General features: G+C 44.8%; 1 protein-coding gene across 1 annotated transcript in view; it reads left to right on the top strand.

Annotated features, from left to right (window-relative positions):
• PCDH15 (protocadherin related 15) overlaps positions 1–21,010 on the top strand; it is a 369,222-nt gene that overhangs the window by 241,589 nt on the left and 106,623 nt on the right. Inside the window, exons 16-18 of the mRNA XM_041404901.1 lie at positions 3,825–3,957; positions 10,197–10,276; positions 11,151–11,244. Of these exons, the coding sequence (XP_041260835.1) occupies positions 3,825–3,957; positions 10,197–10,276; positions 11,151–11,244 (307 nt within the window). The remainder of the gene's footprint in view (positions 1–3,824; positions 3,958–10,196; positions 10,277–11,150; positions 11,245–21,010) is intronic.

The following is a 21,010-nucleotide window of genomic DNA, read 5'->3' as shown; positions in this document are numbered from 1 at the left end:
AAAAAAATGTCTCTGGTGTTCTGGGCCAGGTATTGATAATGTGACAACCTCCTTGTCCAAAGAGCATGAAGGGAGGAACAGGAGGTTCCAGCATTCAAACCTCCCACAGCTGTAAAGTGAAAGCCTGTACTTCAAAAGGGAAATATAAGAAGGAAAGAAAACACAAGACTAGGATTTCAGTAGCTGGATTTTTCTCAGGACCTGCTGCTTCTATCTTGTCTCCAAGAAAGCAGCTCATTTCTTCAGTTGTGCACATATTTTATAATTACTGTCCATTCAACCTGTTAAGTTGTTCATAAAATTAACATCTGGTAGCAGTCCCTTGGCTGAATTTCACTCTCTTTTTCCTCCTCCTTGCTTTTTTGATAAACCCTCTTAAGCTGGTAGTAGGCTGCTGGTAGTGCTGAGGGGAAGACTGAGGACAATTATGCATTTATTTTGTGTAGTGCTTCAGAGAGAAGGCCAAAAATCAGTAATTCTCCTTCAGAGAGCCTGAGATCCCCATGGTGTGACTCCACACTACAGCTCTGATTGCCATCAGCTCCTTTTGTGCTGGAGAAATCTTTGTGTTGCCTAAATATATGTATTTCTGAGGATGGATGTTGGGAGCCTGTGCTTCCTCCTCTGAAAATGCCTTCAAGGCAAATAAGAAGTGGAAAGCTTTGCCAGGATAACCAGTCACCTGGAAAGTGGCTGCATTTCAGTCTCCCCCCTTACTTATGCACAAAGGAAAACCCAGCCACTGAGCATGGCTCAGGAATTGTAGCTCTGCAGCCTTTGTGAACACAAATTGAAATTGGAGTTTGGACTTCTGTGTAGGTTTGTTGGGGTTTTTTGCATGGAACGACATTTAAAAATGTTGGTGGGTGGCTGTGTCCCAACTGAGATTTGGGGTTTGAGTATTATTAATTATAACTGTTCATGTAAGTTGTTGAGATACCATGGAAAAGACCTCCAAGATCATCAAGTTCAACCTAGTCAACTAAACCACAGCAAATGCCACATCCATTTGTTTCTTGAAACTTTCCAGGGTTGGAGAATTTACCCCTTCCCTGCACAGTCCACTCCTATATTGAGGCACAACAATTTCTATTTTAGGGGGGAAAAAATGACAACACTTGTAAAATCAAAGAATTTCAGGTCAGACTTTAAGCTTTTTACAATCCCTCAGATTCCTGCACATGGGATTCATATCACTTGGTGATACAGGGTTCTGCTGGATCAAGTCAACATGAATGGAAATCCATTCATCCTAGATTTTGTAATTGCCCACAGCGGCTGTGGCTGCCCCTGGATCCCTGGAAGTGCCCAAGGCCAGGTTGGATATTGGGGCTTGGAGCAGCCTGGGGTAGTGGAAGGTGTCCCTGCCATGACAGGGATGGCACTGGATGAGTTTAAGGTCCTTTCCAACCCGAACCATTCCATGATTACATGTGGAGATGATTTAAGTAGAGATGAGGATGCAGTTGACTTTCAATCAGCTGGTAGCTGTTTTTCCATGCTGGAGTGATTTTGGGAGCTCTCTACAGTTCCCAAATGCTTTACAGGTCTCTGTGTATTCACCTGCAAACACCAGCTGCAGTGCTTGGCTCTGCTCCATCTTCTTCCCCTTCCCATGCCAAAGGAGAATTTGCCAGCTCCTTAACTGGGCTATAACCCACACAGAAAACACAGGGGAAAGATGCAAGGTGTTATTAAAAAATGGATTGGAATTGCAAAAAAAAAAGCTATCTAATATTAGAGTGCTTTTAGTTTGCAGACTATTTGTGCTTTACTTCTGTGATTTTGCCTTAAATATTTGAAGAAAATGTGCTTCCTATTCCTAGAATCCCAGAATGGTTTGGGCTGGGACAGACCTTAAAGCCCATCCAGTCCCAGGACAGGGACACCTTCCACCATCCCAGGCTGCTCCAAATGTCCAACCTGGCTTTGGGCACTGCCAGGGCTCCAGGGGCAGCCACAGCTGCTCTGGGCACCCTGTGCCAGGGCCTGCCCACCCTGCCAGGGAACAATTCCTTCCCAATATCCCATCCATCCCTGCTCTCTGGCACTGGGAAGCCATTCCCTGTATGTTGCCCCTGAATCCTGTCAATGTGTGTGTGGATGTGCCCTGAGGGGCAGAGTCCCTTCCCTGGGGGTGCTGTTTCTCCTTTCGGACAGCAGTTTCTTATCCTGGAGCATGGCCATGGGATGTGTGACAGTCCCCAACACGTTCCTCTCAGCCCTGGCATTGCTCTGCCCAGCTCCATCAATGACCCAGACCTCCAAAACCTTCTGGGAAAGGACAGTGATAAATACCAACAGCACAGTGGTGACTCTGCTCAGCCACAATTTTGGGCAGCTAATTAAGACTATTGGTCAGTAATGTGTTGTTTTCATATTCAATGAGCTCTCTCAGTCAGTACAACAGTTGTTTCAATAAGAAATGTCTGGTAATTTTGGGTAGCCCCCTCAATAAAGCTCTGGAGTTTGCTAGCCCTGCAAGAAGCAGCTCTTTGTGTTCATGATTTTCTTCTCTCTCTCTCTCCCTGCCCCACCTCCAAAAAAATTGGGACAAATCCCTTTGTTTTCTTTCCTGCCACTCTAAAACCTGAGCTTTATCAACCTAAATCCAAGGATTTATGAGGGGAAAAGCTACACCTGCAGCACAGCACTTGCTCTTCTCAGGGGTTTGTTCTGGGGTGGGGATGCTGTGCTGACATCCAGGAGGGGAGGCAGGCGGGATAATGGAGCAGAGAGGCAAGAGGAAGATCCCTTGAAGTCAGATTTTTAATCCCACATCTCCAGGGGGACTCCTGGCTCTCTTTCTCAAGTTGAGGATGCTGGATATCAAGTGGGTTTACAGGGTGGTCTGTGCAGGGTCTTCCTAAAGAACCTTCAATATTCCACCTGGAATGCTGTTTGCAGTCTGTTTGGGACAGGGATTCAGTGCAGCTCAAGGGTTTGCAGCCTCCTGCATTGCCACTGCTCTGAAATGGGATTTATTGCTCTGAAGTGGGGATTATTGACCCACAGCATCACAGCACAGTTGTGTGCTTTGCTTCTCCCAGCATTTCCCTCTCTGCCAGCATTCCCTGTTCCTGCTTTTCCAAGTAAAGGAAGCAAGCTGGGTGTCAGCAGGGATGCTCCAGGGGTGGCTGTTGTGCGTGGCAGGAGCAGTTCCCAGCCTGGAATTTGAGCTGCTCCCACAGAGGACACAGTGCATTGGGAGCTGTTTGTTTGTGGAGCATGTACTGATATCTCACTGCTCTGTTTTTGAAAGTGCACCACTTTGGGCTGCTTTGGGGAAATTGAGTTTTTCTTCCTGTTCAGAGTTCCTCTACAGCTCCTGAAAGGTGCCTGTGCTCAGGTGGGGTTGGTCTCTTTCTCCAGGCAGCACTGACAGAACCAGAGGACACAGTCCCAAGCTGCACCAAGGGAAATATAGGTTGGATATTAGGAAAAAGTTTTTTACAGAAAGGGTGATAAAGTTCTGGAATGGTCTGTCCAGGGAGGTGGTGGAGTCACCATCCCTGGATGTGTTTAGAACAGACTGGATGTGGCACTGGGTGCCAGGGTTTAGTTGAGGTGTTAGGACTGGTTTGGACACAATGATCCTGAAGGTCTCTTGCAATCCAGTGATTCTGTGAATTTTTTGAATGTGGCAGCCTGCTTTCCTTTTGATCCAGAAGGAAAAATATGTCTTGAAGCTTTTAGAGGCACAAAGGGAGGCAGTTAGAGCTCGAGAACACACAGTGTGTAAAGCAGCCGCTGTGGGTTGCCTCGTGGATTCGATTTATTGATTCTGACTGGTTTTGACTGGTTTTTCCCCCCTTGCACTGCAGGAGCTCCATCACCACTGTTTACATCGAGGTGCTGCCTCCCAACAACCAGAGCCCCCCACGCTTCCCACAGCTGATGTACAGCCTGGAAGTCAGCGAGGCCATGAGGATCGGCGCTGTTCTCTTAAACCTGCAGGTACACAGCCTTCCCTGGCACTCCCTGAGGCTCCTGAAAACCTCTCCACCTTCCTACCCTCTGTGTCATGCCATGCACAAACCATTCCTTGCATCCAAGGGGAAAAAGGGGCAGTTCAAAGGGATTGAAAATTGTTTTGTTTTGATCAGCAACCTCTTTTACATGGACTGCAGAGAAAAAGGGCTCATTTGGCTGTTTCTGTTACTTCTTTGTTTGATTTAAATATTGTAAAATATGCTGTAGGCTGAAAATGGAACTGCCCAGAGAAGCTGTGGCTGCCCCTACATCCCTGGAAGTGTCCAAGGCCAGGCTGCCTGGGATCTGGAGCAGCCTGGGGTAGTGGAACGTGTCCCTGCCCATGGCAGGAGGTGGAACGAATTGATCTTTGGTTTGGATTGGAAGTGACTTCATTCTGGGATTCTGTGATAATTATATTAGAAAAAAATTCTGAGCGGCTGGGAACTTGAAAGGCCTGTGATTTATTGTGTTAGAATCTCTCTCTGTATTTGCCAGCAGATCAGAGGAGCTTCAGCACCTCATTCATGGGGAATTGCAGCAAGATTTTGGGCAATTTGCTTTCCCTAGCCTGTTGTTTTTGAGAAATGCCTGAAGGTATTTCTACCCCTTGGTATGTATAACAACAGGCTGACAGGGAGCAGAGACCCCAGTTCTGTCAGCCCCAGGATTAGTGGGACCCTGTGCCCTGGGATCAGGGATCATGCAACGGCTTCTGGCCAGGTCCAGGAGCAGGAACATCCCTCATCATCATGCAGCAGGACCAGACCTCCCCTTGTTGCACTAATAGTTAAAAAATCAGTTCTCTCCTCATTTATTTACTGCTCCTTATCTACTGCATTGTAATCTGCCTCAAAACCAGCTGTGTAAAATAAGGAGATAAATGATAACACTTTATTGAGGTTTTTTTGAGGGATCAGGAACTTACTTAATGCTGTGTTTAGCAGTAGTGAAAGAAAGGAGTTCTAATTAACTCACTGAAGCAGGTGGATGGGAAAGCTCCTGCTAAAATGGTTTCCTGCTGAAAGACTGGGATTATTCTGGCTGATTAAGCTCATACAGTCACCTGTGCTGAGGGAGGATGACTAATTTAGCTCAGTGCTGCCAATTAACTCCTGGCGCATCTGTGGTGCCTGCATGGAGGGGGGAGTGGCAGGGCCAGGCTGTTCAGGAGCCTTCTCCTCCCCAGTGAGAGACACTTGGGGTTGGAAGCCCCAAAGAGGAACAGGAGCCAGGAACATGCTGAGAAACAGAAACATTTGTGTTTCCTTGACAGGTGCTGGAATCTGTGGCTGAGAGCCTGAGAGATCTTTGGAGGCAGAAAAAAACCTCTTGGCAGGTTTTGGTACTGAAGGATTTGATGGGATTTAAATGTGGTTGGAAAATGAAGCTCCAATGGAATAAACTGCTTTAATGTTTCACTAAACCCCAAGCAGCCCATTCTGGGCTGGCCCTGCTGAGGGACCTCAGGGCTGAGTCCAGTCCTGGGCCCTCCTGGCCAGAGAGCCCTGGAGGGGCTGGAGCGTGGCCAGGGAAGGGAACAGAGCTGAGAAGGGGCTGGAGCCCCAGGAGGGGCTGAGGGAGCTGGAAAGGGGCTGAGCCTGGAGAAAAGGAGGCTCAGGGGGGACCTTGTGGCTCTGCACAACTCCCTGCCAGGAGGGGACAGCCAGGGGGGTCTGGCTGTGCTGCCAGGGAACAGGGACAGGACAAGGGGAAAGGGCCTCAGGCTGGGCCAGGGGAGGCTCAGCTTGGACAGCAGCAGGAATTTCTGCATGGAAAGGTGCTCAGGCCTTGGCAGGGGCTGCCCAGGGAGCTTTGCAGTGCCCATCCCTGGAGGTGTCCCAGGAAGGGCTGGAGGTGGCACTCAGTGCTCTGGGCTGGGGACAAGGTGGGCATCGGGCACAGCTGGGACTCCATGGGCTGGCAGGGATTTTCCAGCCCCAGTGATCCTGCATTTTATGAAAAATACTCGACTTTTAAATCCCAAATATGCTTGGCTTTATCTTTGATGGTTAGTCCAGGACTGTATCTCTTGTTGGTCTGGTAGTCCTCAACCTAAAATGTGGAAGATGGAGGAGGACTTCTGCAAGGATCTGGAATGCCAGGACACAGGGAATGGCTTCCACTGCCAGAGGGCAGGGATGGATGGGATATTGGGAAGGAATTGTTCCCTGGGAGGGTGGGCAGGCCTTGGAACAGGGTGCCCAGAGCAGCTGTGGCTGCCCCTGGATCCCTGGCAGTGCCCAAGGCCAGGTTGGACACTGGGGCTTGGAGCAGCCTGGGACAGTGGAAGGTGTCCCTGCCCATGGTACGGGTGGCACTGGATGGGCTTGTAATTGGGCTCCCAACCCAATTCCATGTCCAGCTCCCTTGTCCTGCATTAAAACCTCCAAACCTCCATCTCTATTAAAGGACATCTCCTGTGGGCAGCATAATTCTGTTCTCATCTTCCTTTTTTCCCTCCTGTGTAAAATCCACCAGGACATTTTAAACATTCATAAAGTGAGTATTTAAACTTCTGAAATCCTGTGCTGCCTTTTCCAGGCAACACAAAGTTCCCTGTTATGCACGCTGGTTTGGGTTTTATTGCCTGTGTTCCATCGATGATATGGAATATCACCAGGCCTCAAATATTGAACAAGTTTTTTCATGTGTAAATTTTCACACTGATGTTTCTTTTCCTAAGTCTTATCAATCCAGTCAGTGTTTGGGCTGGTGCAGGTTTAGAAATTATGCTTTTATGGCTCTCTTAGTAATAATTTGGTAGTTCTGCATGCAGCAGGAGGGTTACAAAATCCTGTAGAGAGCCAGCAAAACTTTTCAAGTATCCCCAAGTTATCAAATCTGAAGATCTGCAAAACATTAGGGTTAGTAACAATACAAATGTAGCTGCTTTAAATTTGCCCTTTAGACTTTGGAAAAATAAAATTCACTTTTTTCTTGTCCATTAACATTTCTTATGCTGATGATGGAGGGCTTTATTTCTTTCTTATCCCCTTATTTATTTTCTAATGCACCCGGCTGGTCTTGACTGGTGTTTTAATTAACAACATTTGAGATTAATGCAATATTAAATGATCTCCACTGCATTAATTTGTAAATAAACCTCAGAGTTTATTGCATGCCTGGGAGGCGTTTATGGTTTCATGTTCTGCCAGACATTATTAATTAAAATATGCAAATGCTGTCATTTTTCTGGGAGCCTGCAGAACAAATAGGGCTGTTAGCAGGGTCCAGTTATGTGCTGAACAAGGAGCTAACATGGAACTGTTGTGTGCAATTTATGGGATCACTTTGTGCCATTGATCTGGAAAAAATCAGGAATAGGTTGCTCTTCTCCCTTGCCTTTGGTGGTTTTCTTGTGTACACAAGAACTTCGTGTTCCTTGCTTTTAAAGAAAGCAGGAGTTATTAAAAGCAATGATTAAAAGCAGTTTTTAAAAACAACTTTTCACCCCTTTTTTTAAAAGATTTTCTGTGGGGATAAGGAGAAAATGAAATCGATGACAGCCAGTCTGATTTTTCTGGTTTCCTGAGGGCTCTCTGACTTGCTATGAGAGAATGCAGACCACAATGATACCCCTGAGACAGCTTAATGTGAAGGGAGGGCAGGATGCCCTGCAGGGAAGGTAAAAGGAGGACAAAGGGCTAAAGGCAGGAGCAACCTGGGATTCTGGTGATTTGAGATCAAGGACAGTCCTCAGAGATGCCAGCTCCTCACATGGTCTGCCTCCAGTGCTTGCAGCATTTTGTGTTCTTGGCTCAGATCCTGACTGTTCATGTCCTCAGGCCAGGGAGATGCAAATTCTGCCCACACCCCCTGTTACTCAGTGCCACCCATGGAATTTATAAACAGTTTTCCCAGTCTGTCATTGATGTTGTGGATGGGAATATTGATCAGTGCTGGGAGAGCTGTACACACCCGAGCAGAATTGAGTCAGTACTAGCACTACCCACTACTGCCTGGCCTTAATGTTGATGATGGGTTTAATTCTTGCTTAATCCCACCCTCCACTTGGAGACTGTTGTTGGAGCTCCTTTGGGAAAATATCCCAACAAGCAGTAGGAAACACCTTCACCATGGCTCAGCTACTTTATTGATCCACAGTTTCTGCCCTGTTCAGGAGACTTGTTGTCCTGTTGGAAAATCAGATTAAATTGCTTCAGCATCCTTTTGTGCTGGAGAAATTCACTTCTGTGTCATCCATCTGCATATTGGCATTGCAGGAAACTTACAAATAATTTGGATATTTGTGGGTTTCTGGGAATTGCACTCCACCTGCCTGGTGTGTGATTTCCTGGCTCATTCCTCCATGAAGGATAGACCTTGGGTTTGCTCTCCAGCATTTTTGTTCTCTGGGAGTGCTCAAAAAAAAAAAAAATCTCTGATGGCTTTGAGATAGCTCCAGCCCTTCTGTACACCAGGATGGACTTCACCAGCCTTGAATTCCAGAAGCTGACCCAAAGATGCTCTGTTTATGAACATCTTCTCTGCCTGACTCTTGCCCAGCTCTCAGCTGAAGTTTTGCCCCAGTTAATTTGGTTTGGAGCTGGAACAGGGGCAGTTTTACCCCTCTGACTGTCTCAACATCATCCCTTCTGCTTTTCAAACCACTCCTCAGGTTCCCTCTGTAACTTAAATATTTCTTTGTTATCCTTTGTCTTTTCTCCTGTTTCTGTTCCAGTTTTGCCTTGATTTCTTCTGGCTGTGTCCCCATCCAGTTTTTCTTGCTCTTTCTTTGTGCTGATCCCTTCCATCTGACTTAGACCCTGTTTTTTATTTGGTTAAACCAAGTTGTTTTCTTACTGCATTCCCTTCTCTGCCTGCACGTTTAAATGGTTTGTGCTTCTGTTCCTAATTCTGGGGGGTGTTTGAGTTGGGTTTTTTGTTATTCTTCTTGGGTTTCTATCTCAAAAAACTGCTTTTTAGGTGGTCAGCTCAAAGCTACACAACCTTTGATTGTGGCCCACAGAAACAACTTGACAGGAACAAGGGGGGCGGTTGGCCTCTTCTCTCTTAGACCAGAGGAAATGGCCTCAGGTGGCACCAGGAGAGACATCAAAAGTAGTTTATTCAACTTTTGAAAGTTTTTTTTTTCCCACCTAATAGGTGGAATATCCTCATTTTGGTGCTGTTAATGTCTGATCTTAAAGGCCTTACCCTGACCTTCAACCCCCAAGAAGCAAATTATTGTGGAGGGTGAGAACTGCAGTTGGAACTCACTGGAGCAGCAGCCAAAGATTGGGATTCTAATAAAATAACAGAAAGAGGGATCTTGATAAGAAATGGAAATGAAGAATGGGAAGAAAGGAAACTGAAAGTTCAGTCTAATCAGTGTAGAGCAGCAGAAAAATAGAAGTAAATTACTAAAGCCTAAATTTCATACTCATGCTGCTGGACGTAGCTGTAGTTTGGTGTCCTGGTTTAGGACAAATTAGGGGAAATCTCCAAAAGGGAGCCCCCTAAAAAAAAAAACCTCCAACCACCCCTCCCCCAATACCGGGTTCGGGAAGGAATTCCTCGGAGGAGCACAGTGGAAAACAAAACCTATTTATTAACAAATAACAAAAGAACACTCCCCAACACAAGAAAAGAAAACCAGGCAGTGCTGTGGAGGGCGCTGAGCTTCTCTCGCAGACTCCGGGGGTCCTGGACGTCCCAGGTCAGATCCGGAGCCGGTCCAGTATCTTCGGGGGAAGGGTAAGAAAGAGGGAACGAAAGAAAAAGAGAAAAACAGCGTAGAAAGCAGAAAGCAGCAAAAAAGCAGCTAGCATCCGAGGCAGTAGCGAGCAAGCAAGCCAGCCAAGCCAAGCAGCCAAAAACAAAAGCCAAGGTGCCTGGTCACACTCACACCCCTCCCTCCCCGCCCTGCCGCGGCAAGACGGCCGGGGGAGGAAAAGGCGCAGCTGCCAGACACAACACACGATATTGGATAAAGGCTGTCACCCCACAACATTTGGTAATTAGATAATTACTAATAATTAATAGTAATTATTATCCTGCATTCAGGACATTGTCATTTCTGTGCAGCACAGGAATTCTGATGTGCTCCAGCTTTATCTTGAGTAGCCCATCAATAACCAGAACTGCCTTAGAAACAGGTATTGGTGTCATCTCTGTGGGAAACTTTCCTAAAACTTAATTCCCCAGTTTCTGCATAGAAGGGAAGAGAAGAAACCTTTGCCACTGACTGAATTTTATCCTCTTTTTTTCCTTCCCTAAAGGCTTTCGATAGAGAGGGCGACCCCATCAAATACCTCATTCAGAATGGAGATCCTCAGCAAGTGTTTAATCTCTCTCAGAGGTAAGTGGGAAACCCCCAGAAAAAGGAGTTTATCAGCCCAAGGAGAATGGAGGAGCTGAGAGAAAAAGGGTTGTGCTCAGACACCTTCAGCTGCTCCTTCGAGGGGCTCTCAGCCATTAATGAGAGCTCTGTGAGCCAAATTCCACTCTGGGCTTTGTCACTGGCCACTGTTTATTTATTTAAAACACTTTAGGTAAGAGAAGCTCACTGAGGTGGAAAGATTCCATTTAAAAGAGTGGCCAGGGATTAATTAAAACCCTTTTACCTGTCAGCTCCTGACTAAGGCAGGGACAATTTTTGCTTTCATTTCCTGACTTGTTATGGTTTAGACTGTAGTGAAAAGCCTTTTGAGCATAGCTTAAGAACTGTATTTTCCTTAAATTGAATTCCAGCTTAAATAGAGTGAGAAAGAGAGGGTTTGTTATGAAGTGTTACCACCAGATTGGTCTGTGCCTGGCCCACCACCCTTTATTTTACCTATTATTAGCTATTATTATTTGCAATCCAAATATCGTTTTCCTTGCAGGAGAAATGGAGGGTGGTGAGCCAACTTCCCACAACAAATGATGGGACAGGAGTAACTTGGGGCTTATTAATTCTGGTGCAAAATAATTCTCATTTGGAGTGAGGGAAAGATTGTGAATCTAAATACCTAAACCTCCTGAGACATGTTGATGTTTTAATCCAGGATTATTCCTGTATCCAAGCAGAGAGCATTAGGAATTGGCTCATGGCTTTTCTTGGCTTTCAGCCACAGAAAGCCTAAAAGCTCCTACAAGAGGAGTCTTGGTGTCAGCAAGGTGGTGGAGCTCAGGTGCTCATAGACCTCTCCCAGGTACCCTGCTAACGTGTCCTGGTGTTGTTTCATTGCCAGCTCTGGCCTGCTGGCCTTGGGAAAGCCCCTGGACAGAGAGAGCACTGACCGCTACATCCTCATCGTCACAGCCTCGGATGGCAGACCTGACGGGGTGAGTGTCCTATGCTCTTGGGCCTGAAATTTGGATCATTTGTCCTTGGTCCCCAGCTAGAGCAGGAATTGTTTTGTCTTCCTACCCTGTGCAGAGAGCTCCCTTCATGTGAAGCTCAGACCCACACACCAAAGCAGCACAGAATCTGAAAAATATAAAAACTAAAACCAGAGGCATCAGAGTGTGAACGGGCTGGACAGCACTGGCCACCTCCACGTGGTCTGCTTGTGTGTTTTTCATGGGTCTTGACCAAACCTATCTGAAATCTGGGAGTTTTCCTTTGGTTGGTGTGGGTGAAGCCTGTGTGTCACTGCCTTTGATCATGGACAACGGGATTTTGCTGCTGCTTTGTGTTACTCATTAACAGCCAAGGGTTTATTTATTCACAGATGTTCATCTTCTATTTCTTCTCTGTGCTGTTCAATACCCACTCCTCTTCTTCCCTTCTCCCAGATGTGGAAGTTTTATTAGTAATTTGTACTTTATCCAGCCGTTTTCCACAACTGACTGTTCAGCTCTCCACAAAAATTCAGAAAAATCCCACTTCTCTTTCAAAAATAACAATTATTTGTCAGGAGATACCTCCAGGTCTTTTATGTTTGCACCAATCTGTGATCCCGCAACCAACCCCACCAACTGCTGCTCACACTTGTGTTTAATAGAACAAAATAGTGATTTTCTTTCAATTTTCATGTTATATAATGCTGGACAATTTAAGGATATGTGTTTATTGATCAGGCAGAGGCAATGGAATTATTTTTCCTGAAAATTTGCAGCTGGATTGTGCAAGGTCTCTGGGAATGCAGCAGCTCTGCCATGGAATAATAGCACAGGTGGGGGAGAAATCTCTGTACATCTGACCTTGTGTATAAGGGCAGATCTAAAAGAATTTCAATAATAATAAATAACAGGAATGCATTATCTGGGCTGTTCTAGAAGGATTTGAGATTGAAACAGGACTGTCTCTGACACATTGCTACAGAGTGATCATGAAAATTCTGGGATTTGGACCTGTGCTCATTGTGACAGAAGAAAATCTAATTTTTTCTATCTCGTGCTCTTTTTAGCTTCTTCACCTTACAATCTTAGCCTTCCCTACTCAGGATTTACTCAGAATTTTCACACACACACAAAAATATCAAGGAAGCCTTTGTACAATTTAGTGGCAACATGGAGTAATTATAACAGTCTCCACCTTTTCCGTGAAAAATCTGGTTACAGCTCATGTGGGTTTGTTCTTCATGAACTGCTCTCACAGCTGTGAGTTCAGTGGTTTTGATCTCAAACTCTCAGCTGGGAAATCTGAAGATGTAAATTAAAGACTTGCCAGTTGGTTCAGGCTGTGTTATGCTCCTGAAATACTCTCTGGGGTGTAAAAAAAAAGGGGACTGAAAAGCTCATTCCTTTTCCTTTCATCTAGAGAGAGATTCATTCGCTTTGCCCCAGGATTAAGTGGCCAGCAGATTAATTCTAACATTCTGAAGGTGATAGTTGGGGTTTTGAAAGGAAATCCTGTTAATCATGGCACAGTGCTTAGCAGAAAATAGTTGTATGTGAGCTGAGATATGGTGTTTGAAGCTCAACTCTGGAAAAACCACCCAAAATATACCATGGAGGGCTCCTTTAGAGCTGTCCCTGGACTGTGCTGTTGAACACCTCTTGAAGTTCTTGTTACTGGTTGTAATAACAAAATCCACTTTAAGAACTGCACCCCCTCCTATCTCTCCTCGCTCAATCCCATTGGCAGGGGTTGCCCAGGGAGCTTTGGAGTCCCCATCCCTGGAGATGTCCAGAGAAGGGCTGGAGGTGGCACTCAGTGCTCTGGCATGAGGATCAGTCACAGAGCAGATCTGATAATCTTGGAGATCTTTTCCAGCCTTGTTTGTTCCATGACTCTATGATTTCTTACCAGATGTTTTGCCCTGGAATTTTGCAGCTGCAGGTGTGCGTGCATTGTTCTCAGAGTGAAATGTGGGCACACTCTGTAGCTTCAGCATTTTCCCTCTGCCTGGTTTGGGGTTTTTGTCACTGTCCCTTACCTGCCTGGAGCTGCTTTCTGCAGTTTATATTTTTTGTCAGTAGTGGGGCACCTTTCTTTTTAAGATCGCCCAGCAATAGGACTGAGTTGACCAAAGCTTCTGGTGCAGCAGCTGGAAAGGGTTAAGAGCTGGGCTTGCCAGGATTACAAAAAAGGCTGGATAAGCTCATTGGCTTTCATTTTGCAAACAAATGGATGGAACAAGACAGCTCAACCAAGCCATTAAATCTCCAGGCCTTTTCCATGCCAGGAAACAGTAGGTGTGACTGATTTGCCAGGCTTCCTTGTGTCTTTACAATTCCCTTGATTTGCAGCTCTTCTGGATGTGCTCCTGCTGTTTGATAGCCTCCTCCTGGAGGAGGTTCATGAGTCACTCAAAGGTCCTGGTTGGTACCATGCCAAACCCTTCTGAGGACACAGATCCTTGGTCCAAGTGGTGCCATTTCATGGAGGAATTTTGCTTTTTAACTAGCTTGTATCAGGAAGCAGCAGTGTGTTTCTAGGGAAAAAAAAATTTCTACAATTACAAAACCACTGCTCCCCAAGTTCCTTCACCTGCTGCTTGTCATCCAGCTCTGCTTTTTGTGAACAGTTCCATTATTGCCTACAGAAAACTGGTGATGTCACCAGATGCCTTGTTGCAGTTTGTCTAGAATCCCAAAATTAATTCCCCAGGCAGGTACAATGTCATTTAAATCCCATTAACATATTTTAGCTGGTAACATATCCAACCTGATCCCTTTCCATCCAACATGAAACCAGCTATTAGAGTCAAACCTACTTAGTCAGCTTTTGGATTTTATTTCCTGTATTTGCTTGGGGTTTTTTAAATTTGAAAGGCATTCAGAGGAAAAAGACTTTACTGGTGTGGGTGTTTTTGTTGTAATTGTTGTAGGGTTGGATTTGGTTTTTTTTTTTCAGTGAGATTTGGTGGCTTGACCCTGCTCTATCCCTGCCCTCCTCAGCTGGATAGGGAAGAAAAATATAAGGAAAGACTCAGGAGTTGAGATACGGACAGGGAGAGATCCCTCACCAAATATTGTCATGGGCAAAACAGCTTGGGGAAATCCATTGATTTTATTATCCACAAAATGAGAGCAGAGTAATGGGAAGAAAAACACATCTTAAGAACATCTTCCCACCACCCCTCCCTCCTTCCTGGGCTCTCCCTCCTCCCCTCCAGTGGCGCAGGGAGATGGGAATGGGGACTTGCATTGTTTGTGCTGCTGCTTCTTCCCCTCAGGGTGAGGAGTTGGAGTCCTTCCCCTGCTCCAGCTTGGGGTTCATCCCACAGGAGACAGTTCTCTCTGAGCTGCTCCAGTGTGAGTCCGTCCCATGGGCTGCAGCTCTTCATGAACCACTCCTATGTGGATCCACTTCCATGGGGTCAATCCTTCAGGAAAAGGCTCCAGTGTGGTTCCTCACAGGTCCTGAGTGCTGTTAGCAAGCTGGCCCCAGCATGGGCTGCTCTCTTCATACATCCAACAAGTCCTTACTCCAGCATGGGCTTCCCACCTCTCTCAGCATCCCTGCTCTCTGGTGTGGGCTCCTGCAGGAGGATCTCTGCAGCCTCCATGGGCTGCAGGGGCACAGCTGCCTCCCCATGGGCTTCCCCATGGAATCTCAGCTCCCCTGCCCCTCTTTCTGCCCTGCCCTGGGTGTCTGCAGAGCTGCTGCTCTCCCGTGGTCTCACTCCACTCTTCTCCAGCCACAATTACAACTGCAAAATGTCAATTTTCCTTCTCAAACCAGTTATCCCAGAGGCATCACCACCATCTCTGCCTTGTCATTAGCAGGTTTATCCTGGATCCCTCAGTATTGGCACTGTTGGATCTTCCAGCAGCTCCTCAGAGAATCCATCCTTATAACCCCTCACTACCAGAACCTTGCCACACAAACCCAGTCCAGGAGAACTTTCCTCCTCAGTTGCGACATGGATAATTGGCATTTGTACATTCTTGTGGCTTGGTTTTGTGAGCAACAGTCATAGGATCCCCAGATAAGTTCCAGTTGCATGGGATCTCAGGAGCTGATGTTCCTCAGACACTGACAATTTAAATGTGGTTATTTAATCCATACCTTTGAAGCATAAAGATTACCAAAAAGCCCTCACAGAGTAGGAAAAAGGAAACATTTGTATTGGTCTTTCATACTCACCTAAGTTCAGTGCTTGTAGCTTCATCCAGTGATACTGGTTCAGAAATTGAGGCCAGCACTCCAGAACTTCAATATCCACAGTATTTCCCAGCCAAACTCTGTGTGAACAAAGGTTTTTAGCCATTATGACACGAAAGCAAAGGAACAAAACTTCTGCTCATGGGTTTTTAAATAATAGTGTATAAAATCCTGGAATTCCTCAGCTGGGAAAGGTTGCTATGCTTGGAATTTGTTGATGCTTTCAGGAAGAAATTTATCCCAGAGTGCTTTGAAAACTTTCTGTCTCAACATGACTCTCTTGTTCTCAGAAAACCAGGGATGTCTTTCTCCATGCAGCTCAGCAAGACTCAGGTATCTCCAGCCCTGACAGGATCTTTCTTGGCCTAAGGAAACATATTGAAATGGATTTTTCTTCCCATTCTGGTGTCTCCAGGAGTTTGGAGGACAGCAGGACACCTCCCACATGAGCCTGTGTGTCCAGCAGCCCCAGCCTCACACTTGTGGGGTGCAGCATTTCCTCTGGATGCCTTTCCCATAGTTATGAATGTCACAGAATACTTTAAGTTGGAAAAGACCTCTGAGGTCATCAAACCCAACCATCAACCAGCTCCACCACTACCATATCCTCAAGTGCCACATCCACACGTGTCTTGAACACTTCCAGGGATAAGGAATCCACCACTTCCTGAGAAGCTGTTCCAGTATTTCACAATGCTTTTGGTGAAGAGATTTTCTTTAATATCTGAGCTAAACATCCTCTGGCACAACTCCAAGTCATTTCCTCTCATATTGGAGAAGGCATCTTGCTATTTCCTTTCTAGTTCCTGGATTCTTCATCTTGGACCCCCTTCCTCCACAGCTGCCACCAGGGCAGGCCAATGCTCTGTGCCTGCCCTAAAATTCACTGGAATTTGGATAGGATACAATGTGGTGTTGGCTCTCCTTTTGAGCCCTATTATTCTTTAGAGAAACCCCCATAATCATCATCATCAGTGAAGTCTTTTGAGCTCATTTTTGCATTTGCAAAGTCCGTGGTCCCACACACCTGAATTTTTGGGGGGGTTTTAAGGTTTTTGGATTTTTTTCTTGCTTGTTTTTCTGTGTCGTTACCAAAGGGCTTAAGATAGCTTTGACAAGACTGCTGTGGCACAGAGTAATTGAGGTTTCTCTTTTCTAAGCCCCAAGGCTGATTTAACTGATTCATGTGGTGTGGTGACAGTCATAGTGACACCATTTGACTCTGAGGGACTGTTAATTCCATCAAAATTAATCCAGAGCCACTTATGCCCTCACCCAGCACCTTGGCTTTCTGTGGAATGGGGTGGCCTGGCTGCCACCTTTCCATTACACCTCCCTGGAATGCTCTTGATTGTTTAAAATGCTCAGGTGTGCTTCCCAAATTATTGTTGTTCTGAGTTATGACCTGGAGTATTAGCAGGCTTGTGGGTTTCCCCTGGAAAACATGACCTGTCACCGTTAACAATCTGACACAACAAACAATTAAGGATCCCTTAATTTGGCAGGCAGGAAAATGCTTTTATTTCCCAAGTAATGAGTTTTAGTTGTAGATGGGCAAAGTGGCATGTAAAGGAACAGTTCTATCTGTTCGTCAAGGATGTTCCTTAAGTGTCCGTGTTTTACTCTTCCTTTCTGCATGAAGTGCTCATATTTTCTGTTCTCTTTTGTGATGTATGAGGTTTTCATTTTGGGAGCTTTCCCTTTCGGCTTTATTTTGCAGTTTTGACAGTTTTTCGTTGTCTCGTCTCCAGGCTTATTGGAATTTTTTCTCATTAGTATAATTATTGACAAGCTACAGAATTACACTTCCCTTCACCTCAGGGTCTTCTCTCCAAAATTTGTTTGCAGTCCAGCTGGCAATTTCCTCTTCATAGCTTGGAGAGGTGGAGAGGGTTGGAAGATACTTCTTTTAAACTTCTCGTGGAAGGAAAGAAGTTCTGAAAATGGAATCACAGAATTGTTAATTCTGTCCCCACTCAAATATAGTTTTCTTGACATGAATATCAATAAATCCTGATAAGGAGATCAGCAAAATTATTTACTATTTCTTTTTTGATCAAATAAAGGCTTTGCCTTCTATTGTATTATTTGCAAACTACTTATATCTGAACAAGACAGGTTTGTCTAAGAGTTTGTCCAAATTAATAAACTTCCTTGACATCAGAGCCAAGAGCATTTCCTCTCCAAGGCATAGAATGCTCTCATCAATTCCCAACTTGAATTTAAATGACAGGGTACAAATAAAGTAAGAACAAAGTGGAATTTCCTTCAGATTTATCATCCATATCATTTATCAGGGCCTGGCATCCTTAGGACTTGTGCAGGCAATGTAAATTTTACAATTATTGCTTAGGGAAGAATTATCTATGTAAGAAATATTTGAGGGCCCCTAAGAAAGATATAAACTAGTGCTCTGGATCTTTTATTTATGTTCATTATAAAAGAGAAGTTAGCAGGGTTTCTCAAGTAATGAGTAGGAAATGCCTAATAAGAGACTGAGATGACTTTTTCCCTGGTTAAATTTCCAGGAATAGCTTTAGGATTCCTTCCCAAACTATGCTTGATGATTCTGTTGCAGAAAAGCCTCATTTTTAACCAGGCAAAGCAGTTTTCAAACTTTCCTGTGCTGGATTTGCATGAAGAGTATCCCTGGAAACCAGTTGTGAATTAGGTGTGTCTCATTATTTTAGGGAACCAGTCTAAAGAATTTTAGGTCTATTTAAATATTTGTGAAGAGTTTTTTGTTGTTGTTGCTTCTGTGCCTCTTTTAGCATCCTCTACAAACCTTGGCGACTTTTCATAATTGTTTAGGAAATCTGTGAATTCACTTTCCAGGAAAGGCACCCTGTGCCAGGGCCTCCACACTCTTCCATATGTCCTGATCCAGTGTCAGACTGGAAAAAGGTTCTGGATTATCCCTGAACATGGGCAGTGATTATTTAGTCAGTGGGATTTTAGTGTCTGGTGACTTTTCCATGATTCCCAGCAAGAATGACGATGTTGTTCCCTATCCTGCTCCGTGTTGCTGTTCTGGAGAAGCCCCTGTATTTCATTCTGGTTGTCAAATAAGGGCTTTTTCAGAGCAGCACATCAGTCTGAGGTTGGAGCTTCAACAAATCTTTGGAGCCATCTAATGGGGATTTTAAAACGTTGGTTTTGTTTAATAATCTTTGATCAGGCATTTTCTGATGTTAATGAGAGAAGTGCTGCTCTCAAGGGCACACAGGTGAGTCCCACTTCACGGTAAAGGTGGGCATTGCTGAGACTGCAGTGGGATAACAAATGTTTCCTGTATTTGGATGAAATATGGAGATTTTGAAGTATTCCCATTTCCTTTCTCAGTTTCAGAGTCTGTTACTCATTTTAAGGAAGAGAACCCAGGGGGTTGCTGCTAACCCAGAATCTGCTTTGAATGCTCCTTGTGATTTCACTCACTGTTGGTCATTTGCTAAATTGTGATTAATAAAAAAGGAAGATTATTTGAAATATTGGTCTTATTACAGTGATTTCTGAATTCATTCACATTTGATAATTTTCTAAACTATGACTCATGAAAACAGGGATTACTTGAAATGTTGGTCTTCTTATAGAATCTTATTTTAACACACTTTCAAGTTCAGGAAGAGGACCATTTGATAAAATTTCCTAAATTAATTTAAGTTCTTGGCATCTCAATAAGGTGTTTTTTTTCCTTGCAAAATATTATTTCTTTGCATAAATCTTGTCTTTTAAATTCAGATGTGAAAATTTAAATATAACAAGTGGAGCACTGGTCTGGGTGTGTTGGCTGACAAGGAGAGTGTTCCAGATGAATAAAGAATGGCCAGGAATGTGAAAAATACTGAAAATCCTTAGACAAGAGTTGGGAAAAAACAATCCCAAACATTTCTTTTCCTTCCTCCCTTTCTCTTTATAAAATCCTCTCAAAGAGACAAAATGCTGCAGATGATCAACCACAGCCCGTGAAAATTATCTGGAATGAATAAAAATCTTTTCCAAATGGGAATTCCTGCCTTAAGCCATTGTTGTTTAACACCATGCTGCCTCAGTTTATTAAATGTGAGGGTGTTTATTTCCCTGAATTTCATGGAGCTGAGTTACCTTTGGAAAAGCTGATTTACATTCAGTGTGCATCACAGCAGAGCAAACGTTCTGGAGTGGCTTTTGTGTGGACAAGAAAGCAGAAAGCGCATTTTCCTTTTAAATATAAAATGTGGGAATGGTAGTTTCAGGAACAATTAGCCAATAACTGGAGCTCAGTAAAGAGAAGCTGCCAGCCTGGGAGCACCTTGTGCTGTCTTGGTTCAAAATCCTCAGGATTTTGGAATATTTAAGTAGTAAGGGGTTATTTTATGCAGATGTTGGGAGCTTTTGGGACACTGAAAGCAGACAGGCTGGATCTGGAGCTGGGAAGAGCTGATTCTGACACCAGTAGAACACCAGAAGATACAGGTCTCCATTCAGACTTTTTGGTTGGGGTTTTGTTTGGTTTTGGGTTTTTTTTGTTTCTTTATTTTGCTGGTTTGGGTTTTTGTTAAAGGAAGATGGTTGCAGGTTTCTCTATGAAGCCTGTGAGGTGCCACTTTCAAACAGGCTTGTTCTTCGTAAAGCAAAGGGATTTCTTCTAGGGTCACATCTCCACAATGTAATTCCTGTGAGTGTCCTGTCATAAACATTTCATGGAATCTTGGAATTTTTATGGTTGGAAATGACCTCCAAGGTCATCAAGTCCAACCTGTGACCAGGCACCACCTTCTAACTAAACTATGACTGCAAAGTGCCACATCCTCTCACTTTTTAAACACTTCCAGGCATGCAGACTCAAAACCTCTCCTTTTAACCTATCCCAAGGCCTGAGCAGCCTTTCCATGCAGAAATTCCTGCTGCTGTCCAAGCTGAGCCTCCCCTGGCCCAGCCTGAGGCCCTTTCCCCTTGTCCTGTCCCTGTTCCCTGGCAGCACAGCCCGACCCCCCTGGCTGTCCCCTCCTGGCAGGGAGTTGTGCAGAGCCACAAGGTCCCCCCTGAGCCTCCTTTTCTCCAGGCTGAGCCCCTTCCCAGCTCCCTCAGCCCCTCCTGGGGCTCCAGCCCCTTCCCAGCTCCATTCCCTTCCCTGGCCATGCTCCAGCCCCTCCAGGGCTCTCTGGCTGGGAGGGCCCAAATTTCCCTCAGAGGAATTTGATGCAAAGCATCAGAACACATAAGATTTAAGCTTTAAGACACTGAGTTGGATTAATTAATTTAAGATTCAATATATTAAACACAATAGTTTATTAAATACATCACTGTGGGTTTTGATCTGGAGCTCTCACTCTGTGGGAGCAGAGAAAAGAGATGTGACTCAAGCCAACACCTCTCCACCTTTTGGAGTGGGAGAGGAAATTTCCATACGTAGCACAGACATATTTTGTTGACATTTTATATTAAATACAGTTAATTCTGTGAAATTTCCATACGTAGCACAGACATATTTTGTTGACATATTAAATACAGTTAATTCTGCTGTTCCCACCTCCTGGGATGTTAAAATTGGCTTGCAAAATAGAACATCAGAAT

Source organism: Onychostruthus taczanowskii, unplaced genomic scaffold (genome assembly GCF_017590055.1).
Source record: "Onychostruthus taczanowskii isolate IOZ18803 unplaced genomic scaffold, ASM1759005v1 scaffold22, whole genome shotgun sequence".
NCBI classification, from domain to species: Eukaryota; Metazoa; Chordata; class Aves; order Passeriformes; family Passeridae; genus Onychostruthus; species Onychostruthus taczanowskii.
Note: the sequence above shows the minus strand (reverse complement) of the source record. Positions and strands in the feature narration are given on the sequence as shown.